Here is an 8,983-nt window from a genome sequence, read left to right on the forward strand (position 1 = left end):
GTGACAGCCCCACAATCCACACATTTTCACACATGAAATGTTGTGGAAGAGAACATCCCCATGAGCAGGGGCTTCATGACTCATAAGAGACCAAAACACTCAAAGATTGAGTTATAGTGAAGAGTTTAGAAAAGTACAATTTGAACAACTTTTGTTAAGGTCATGTTCCCAGTTAAAGCTGCATTATGTAGCCACCATCTTGTCTCCGTGGGGATGTAATAGCTTCAATGTTGGTGCTGCTGAGCTGGTTCCAGGAGGGTGGACCTGACACAGTAACTGAATTTAGTAACTGAGACATTAGTGCTTTTTATTCTGTCCTCACTGCGCTGTCACTACCACAGTGAGACATGTTCATGCTCTACACGAGTGTATAGAGAAGACTTGTCTTTACACACCTGTCTCTTTGTAAAACTGTAAAACAGAACACAAAAATGTGAATGAACAAACTGTATATGCGATGTAGATGTAAGTACAACTGGTACATAAATATGAATGTATAAATACTTTGTTGTATAAAATTTCCAAAAGTATATTTAATGAGGTCAAACATTATATATATTTATTTCAGCAAAGTGTAAGTCTGAACTCATGACGTACTTTAAAATAGGATGGAGTTAATAACAAGAGCTAGAAGTAGCTAACATTTTAAATGTACCATCTGTATTCTATTTAAATTGAAACAACAACAACATGAAGCAAAGTTAAACTTACAAACATGCCCCAAGGCTGAACATGGACGTGTATCGTCTGACTGCACTGTGAGCCCAGCACCACCAAGCCTATGCTTCAATAACTCACATTGCACTGAACTGACTCCTGTGAACTTTAAGCCATGTTAGAATGCATTTCCTCATCAAAAACAGACCTGGAGTTGTGTTTTGTTTATCAAGAATCATTTGGATGATTTCAAGCTCAAGCATTTTGAACTTGGGAGATGTAGACATAATAACCATGTATGAAGCAAAACACAAGTCCAGGTCTGTTTTAGAGGAGGTAACATTCTAACATGGCTTAAATCTCAAGAATCCATTTTGCATAATATAGTTTCTTTAAATTCCTATTCAAAACCGTATGATCTGCACTTGTCTCGTGTAGATTCCAAATTGGCCTCACACTTTCCCTTCCTTCCCTGGGCCCTGCTTGAGCTGTTGGCCCGTGTTGAACCAGGACCCGCCCCCCGCTGCTCCTGCACCTGCCTCTGGTCCCGTCCTGCCGCTTGATTGACAGCTATGGGACCGCCGCGTGCACTTACCCCTGCCAAACGCCCCTGCAGCCCCAGCCTTCTGCTAGAACGGGGGCACTTTTGACATTAACTTATACCCTAGCAGCATGTCTCACGCCCCGTCCCCCCTCCCGAACAGGACCGGGAGGCGGGAGGTGTTTTCGCAGTGACGCATTACAATGTCATGTCGGTGATATATTTGTATAATGGTCCTGCGGGAGACGGGGGAGCACCTGTCGTTTTGTACTTGGCCTTGAAAACCAAAGGAGGGGTTTTCTCAGGTGGGGAGACATGTGAGGGCATTTTTTGGGATGCAGACTAAAAAAGTAAACATTCAAAATAACATTGCACACCTGTACTAGGGAAAATAAAGCCTATTTTTTGAGCTTTCTACCATATGAATCCGTGTGTCATTTGTTCATTCGTTTTTTCAAAATAAAACCAAAAATAAGAAAATGGAAAAAAAATATATATTCATATATATATTATTATTATATATATATATATATATATATATATATATATATATATATATATATATATATATATATATATATATATATATATATATATATATATATATTATATTTTTCTTCATTATTTGTCTCCAAAACCAAAATGAAAAAAACAGAACAATTCGTTTTTTTCCGTTTTTTGTTTAGATGAATAATGGGAAAAACGGGTAATGGCAGTTTCCTGTTTCCGTGACTTAAACTGCAATGCCGGACTTCTGCGCCACATATGGGCTGATCCCAGGACTAAAGCAAGACTAAAGCAAGACTAAACAAGAACTGAACCAGGTCTAAGCCAGATCTGAACCGGTGTCTGTCTCGGTCTCAGTCCTGATCACCCAACAGTCTACGTGGGCGCACCTCCAGGCCTGTCCCGACACTCCTAGTCCAGGACTGCGACCAGGACTGCGACCAGGACTGCGACCAGGACTGCGACCAGGACTGCGACCGGTTTAGACCTGGGATCAGTCCGCATGTGGCGCAAAAGTCCAGCATTGCAGTTTAAATTATGGAAATGGGAATCTGCCGTTATCCTTTTTTTTTCCATTATTCATTTAGACCCAAAATCGAAAACTGAAAACAAATCATTATCAGTTTCATGTTGGTTTTGGAGACAAAGGAAATAGTTTAGAAAACGAAAACTATGTTCTAGTTATTTAACTATTTTATATTTTTGGTTTGATTTTTCGAAAAATGAATGAACGAATATGCCATGAGTGTTCTAAAATGATTCATACTCTAATATTGTTCCCTCATTAAAAACATGTCTGAAGGTGTTTTAGATGTCATCCATGCACGTCTGAGTCTCTCCTGGGCCCTATTCAAACCCTCCTTATGGTTAGCCGCAAGATTTTGTACATTGCTCCGCCCACAAGCCTACATCACCCATGCTCCTACACGACAATTCTCCCCAAATATACAAAAACATGATAAAAAAACTGCACAGCAACTTGAACAAACCTGATGCAATGTGGAATAGTTTAATTCAGAGGTGGAAATGCTGATTTTGTTGTGACAGCGCTCTGAAGGGGGAGTGACTTAACGCAGGGAGCACAAGGAGAGTTGTCATAATATGTGAGGTATAAAAAGTATATGTAAAAAAGAGAAACGTTAATTCACATTACAAAGGTGCATGTTGTATTTGTAGTACTTTTAATGAAAAGTTAATGGCATGTCTGTATGTTCTTCTAATATGACTGACACCAAGTCATGTGCAATACTTAAACACTATGTAACAAGGGGTTGTTGTTATTATATAATAAATGTCAGTAAAAACTGATTTGTAAATGGCTGAATTGATGACCAGAAGATGGCCGTTAGGACTACTGGAGAGCAGTAAATGAAGATGCAGAATGATTTAACTGAAAATGAATAATGTGTAATGTACAGAAATAAAAGTGAAAGAACCCAATATGTACAAGTGCTGCAGCAAACCAAAAGCAATAAAAGATAATTCAAAACCAGAATCAATTAAATGTCCTTTGAAGCTGAATCTCAATCAAAACCTGGTCTGTTCTCCCAGTGTGGGAAAAACAAAAATCAAGCAACCCTGATAGTCCATAATCACTTATTGTGAAAGGTGCATTGTCCATTAAGCGCAATTTGTCCGACAGTTTCAATAGTTTGTGTAGCTCGAATAGGTGGAAGAGTGAAAGGGACAGGCTGTTCGCCTCCTACCAGCCCGGAGACTTGCTCTTAAGATGTCTTCTAGCTCCCCGTCAGTTTGACCCAGTACTTTGACCAGCACCTTGCCTGTGTACACATTAAAAATCTCTTATAACATTGTTATTAAACATAGCATTAGTTTTACCTGTTGTAATGTTGCTAATCAAAATCTAATCTAAAAACAGTATCTTAACAATTCAAGTAGCACATGTTAGCATTTAGCATGCCAAGGCTAGTTAGCATGGCTATTAATTATTAATTATTATTATTATTAATTATATCATTGAGATCAGGATGACAAAATAAAATGGCTGACACGCATGTTAGCATAAGCATGTTAGCATTAGCATTAATGCTAACCAAGACAAAGGGCTAACATGCGATCAAAACTAGTGATGTGACGCTCCGTATCGAGGCTTCGAAGCGTGTGTCGAGTTGGGAGGGGGCGTGTCCGCGATGCGCGTATCGAGGCTCGCTTCATTTAGGGGAGGAGCTGAAAATGATGACGTCCGAAGCCTCGCTGCCCGGCTGTACCACGTGACTGCTTCAGGAAGTGGTTCAGATTTTGCTGCGATTTCCATTTTCATCATTTCCAAATAATCATTTTCCATACTGCCAGTACATAGATACACAGTTCACTGCCATCACTATAATATACATGTTTTGCATACTTCTTTATTTTGCTGACAGTTTTATTCACAGGCTTTCTGCAAAATGTCACACACTTCAAATTCATGTCAACTGATATTTTTGTGTCCAGTAGACGTCCTGCTAGAGCAAATGAAGCTTCAAGAAGCTTTGCGCTGGAGTGAACCAATTGGATGAAAGGCTTCAATGCTTCATGAAGCTTCATTTGCCCATCACTAATCAAAACCCACGATCCAAATTTACCAGTTCAGTTCAAATGTCCGGCACACAGGAAAGTGTCCCAACAAAAGGTCTGCTCTTTAAAGAGGAGCATGTCTCTGTCCTCGGGCTTCTCCCCCACACATCTGAGGAGTGTGAAGTCAGGGACCTTCTTATACTCAGTGTGCCAGATTGTGATTGGATAATTGGGTGGAGTGGGCGGAGCAGTGGGCGGTGACACATCATGTAGCATGGAGGAAAACCCGGGGTGGATCTTAGATCTTACCGGATAGGATTTAGCCCTGGTTACAACTATTTTAAGAATTTCATGCAATCAAAACTGAAAAGAAGTTCGGTGTTAGAGTTGTATAATAGTGTATATATGGTTGTATAAAGTGACCTATATTTTTGACAGTTAATAATATAAAAGTAATTCTTGTTTTGTTTTGTGTGTTCTCCACAGAACGGACAGCTGCAGCAGCGTCTGGATAACGTCCAGAGAGACTTCATCATCTTCAACCGAGAAAAGTAAGAGCTGCTCTGAGCGGGGAACATTCAATAAGTGATTGTGAAGGACCGGGCTGAAGGACTACTGCTTTACACTTCTCCTCTTTTCTGCTGCTTTGAGCTTTTTCTGTCTTAAAAAAGAAACAATATGTTTTTTATCTGGGTATTTAGTGATGAACTATAACATTTATAACTATAACATACATACAACAGATCATTATTTTACATTTTGTTCATTGTAAACCTCAAGGCTCATCTAAAATGGCTTCATAATAGAAACATCCCTGTTCAAACTTCAGAAATGAAAGGCTCCACGTCTTCAGAGAGATAGACACTTTATTGATCCCAAAGGAAATTCAAAGTTCAGCAGCAGCAACACAGAAAGACGGTGAAATGTCACCGTAACAAGCAGCAGGTCTGTGTGTTTATGTTTTTTTGCTGAACATTTTAAAATACACCACGAGGAAAAGGTCAGTGTAGCTATATTAGCTCTAAATTATTTTTGATTATTGAGTACACCATGTGGTGTTTCATTAGACATGAACCTAGAGCTGCATCTGTTTAGTGTTTCAGATTCAGTTAGATTAGATTAGTCATGTCACATATGTTTCAATATGTTTTGTTTTGTTCTTTTTTTTACAAGTGAAAAAAATATAGCAGTTTATTATTTGCAGAGAGTTATGTACAGATTAAATATATAGAAAAAATATTTGGAAATTTGCAGTACAAACATTGGTTTGACCCATCATAAAGTGTAATAGTAATTGTACTGCTATACTTGAGTACAGGGCTCACCGCTCTGTATCTCTCCACCCACTTCCAAGTAGCTCGCCAAGAGAGTTCCGAATTACACGTATTGTCCCCAATAAGTCAAATTTGATTGATTAAATGCCTATTACCATTGCAGTTGTATAATTTTGATACCTAAATTTGTAAACTAATAAACGAATAATGGTTTATGTTTTATAGACATCGAACTGTACCCGATCTAAGGCTCGCCGTAGCTCTTACATTTACTCAATTTCTACTGAGTGTTAAAATTAATAGCTCTCTGGCATGTTTGTTTTGTAAAAGTAGCTCACCCCTGCTTTAGTACAGTATATACTAAGACTGCAGCTGTAGAGCACAATAGTTTGATTTGACACATTCTGAAATATTTTTAGGGGCTATTTTGTGATCTTTTATGGGAGTCAACATAAAGTACTCAATTAGAAGCACCTCTCTGTTGTGTACACTTTGGTATAGACATTAAAATCATACTACCCATGTCAAATAAAAAAAATACAAACACATGCTCATGATACAAACGGTAATAATAACAAATGTACCTCCTCCTCAGATCCAAGAAGACCACGCTGGACTCCGAATCGTCCGAGCTGTCCGTCACTGAGAAGAACAAGGCCATAGAGGACGGACAAAACAACAACGTGGAACCTGCTTCTTACGTATCAGGATAGGCCCTTTTCCCCCGTCGCCCCACCTGCCCGCAGACCCCCCCCCCCCCAGACCTGCCCACGTACCCGCCCATAGACTCCCACCACAACAGCACAAACCCGTCCCGTCCTGTCACGCTCCCGAACACCGTCACTGGACAGCACTGTGCGTCAAAATTACGGATGGCGAGAACGAAACACACTTCGAAGACTTTCTTGTATTTTGCTGGTGCTTCTGACCCGAAAACGAAGGACTAAACCAGGCTCAATGGAGAAAGACTTTAAGAAAACGTGTTGGACGGACTCACAACCTGGATTTACACATTGCAAAAAATGAAATAAAAAAGCCACAAATATTGAAATAGAGCTAAAAAAAAAAAATCAGGAATGACTTTTGGCAGGTTGGCAAAGAAACTGCGACCATGCTGCTTAAAGGTAGACGCTAAAATAGAAGGTTTAGCTCGCGAAGATAGTAGCATAGCACAGGCGCTGATTCAGATTAACGAAATATTGTGGAAAAGTCGATTTTTTTTCAAGCTGAATTATATTTAGAGAGAGTTTAGAATTGTTTTAGTACATTTTGAGATTGTCCTTTGCGATTAATTGCGGGGATTAGAGTGTCCACAAGGTTCGATTCGTGGACCGTGAGGCTTTTCCGTTTGGTGTTTGCATGTTCTCCCCGTGCGTAGGTGGTGGGTGTGTTCCAATTTCAAATTTCTCAGTAGCGATGTTACGAAGGATATCCTGTGCGGTAACTTTTTTGGTGGTCTCCGTGGAGATGTTAATGCTTTGCCCGGAAAGTTCCACAACGTTAAAAGTATCTACCTTGGATTTATTCAGTTACAGGTGTTTGTTCTTGTTCTTGGCCTGGTGCTCGTCTCGTCTCCATGGAGATTGATGAGTTTAACGCAATACTGTGGAACATTCAAGGCAAACCATATAACGGGTGACTGACTGACCCTTCACCAGAAAAGTTCCACAGCGTCTTTTTTTAATAGGGAGACCAGATGTCCCTATTTACCCGGGACAGTCCAAGTTTTGAGCGCTGTGTCCCCTGTCCCAACAGATTTATCCAAAACTATTCATTTGTCCAAGTTTTATACACGAAATGTCCCAGGCGTCCCTGTTTTTTGACCAATTTGATCTAAACCAGGTCTAAACTAAGACTAAACCAGGACTACATCAGAACTATCACAATTTTTGACTAACGTATTTTTCTGACTATAAGTGGCTCCGGAGTATAAGTCGCACCAGCCAAAAATACGTAATGAAGAAGGAAAAAAAAACATATATAAGTCATACCAGACTATGATTTTGGGGAAAATTTATTTTATAAAATCAGAGACCAGGAACTGACATTTCCTGTTGAAAGTCACGTTCTGTTAATAACAATAGAAGAGAGAACAACAGACTGTTAACGTCACATATGAACAGTTCTTCAGATAAACTACAACATAAACAACAGAACAGAACAAGTTTACCAAACTCTCCATCTCACTCCAAATCACTAAATCCATTCAATTCTTCATCCTCGGTGTCACTTCTGAACAACTCTGGGATTCCTCTTCTGTGTCGCTGTCGTCAGACTCAGCGTCAGTTCCAATTAGAATTATTCCGGCCTTTCTGAATCCCGACAGGATGGATTTGCTGTCACTGAAGTCAATTAAATTATAAATGTTCAGTGGTGCAGAAGTAATGCTGCGATCGACTGACATGATACAGACAGGACAGAGGCTCTTTCTGCAGGAGACATGCGCAGTAGAGTGAAGTGACAGTGGTACAGGAGGAACAGGAGCAGCAGATACTGACACACAAGACTAAAGCCTCTCGCAGCTGTCAGTGTGAACATTTTAATATATAAGTCAAACCGGAGTAGAAGTCACAGGAAACACTTAAACCATGAAAAAAGTGCAACTTATAGTCTGAAAAATACGGTAATCAAATCCTCGCCAACAGTAAAGACAAGCATAAATTGTTATTTCTTCAGCCAAAATACCATGTTTGCAAATGATTATAAATTAATAAAAAATGCAGTGTCAGAAGCCCCTCAGATTATGACGCGAAAATCCACAATGTTGCATACTCTTTTCACAATTTTATTCATACCAAACATCCCAGCCGGGGTGTGTCCCAGTTTAGAATTTAGAAAATCTGGTCACCCTACTTTTTAATAATCAAATCTACATTATACTTTGAATTCCACTACTCCAATGTAACTTTTCCAAAATGTTGAACTTATGCACTGAAGGATAGGTTAAAGGGAACTGCTAGAGGTTAGTATCTATAGATAGAAAACACAACGTTAGTCTAGCGAGGAAAGTAGTGTAGTTAATATGGGGAAAATATTGCATCAGCTGAAGACATAGGCAGAAATTGTAGGCTTGAACTCTATGCTCTGTAGCAGCATTAGCTTATAAGTGAATACGACTGAGGATTTAGTACAAATGTCTCTTAAAGAAGACGTATCGTGCTTTTGTTTGTTATATAGTTACAGCATTATGTCAATTTCAAAGGTCCATATTGCTCTTCTTTTCTTCCGATCTATGTTATAATGTTGTTTCGTCATCGCAAACAGACCTGGAGTTGTGTTTTGTTTCATTTATGCATGATTTAACACACAAAACCTGCATATTTAGGCTGAGTTCTTTTCTCAAACAGAAAACACTCTATTCTACCTTGTGATGTCATGAGGTAGGGCGTGCTCCACTGTGTTTTCAAACTCCGTACACCTTCACTAGAATCATTTGCATGATTTCAGCCAATGTCTACTGAACAAAAATGTAAAAGGTAGCTGCTAC

At 39.4% G+C, this 8,983-nt stretch overlaps 1 protein-coding gene across 1 annotated transcript in view; it reads left to right on the forward strand.

Annotated features, from left to right (window-relative positions):
- stk32a (serine/threonine kinase 32A) overlaps positions 1-6,209 on the forward strand; it is a 209,080-nt gene extending 202,871 nt beyond the window's left edge. The window contains exons 9-10 of the mRNA XM_055149060.1: positions 4,709-4,773; positions 6,092-6,209. Of these exons, the coding sequence (XP_055005035.1) occupies positions 4,709-4,773; positions 6,092-6,209 (183 nt within the window). The remainder of the gene's footprint in view (positions 1-4,708; positions 4,774-6,091) is intronic.
- Positions 6,210-8,983: the final 2,774 nt, after the last annotated feature.

This window comes from Boleophthalmus pectinirostris, unplaced genomic scaffold, assembly GCF_026225935.1.
Source record: "Boleophthalmus pectinirostris isolate CB_2022bp ecotype Guang Dong unplaced genomic scaffold, ASM2622593v1 HiC_scaffold_12, whole genome shotgun sequence".
Classification (NCBI taxonomy): domain Eukaryota; kingdom Metazoa; phylum Chordata; class Actinopteri; order Gobiiformes; family Gobiidae; genus Boleophthalmus; species Boleophthalmus pectinirostris.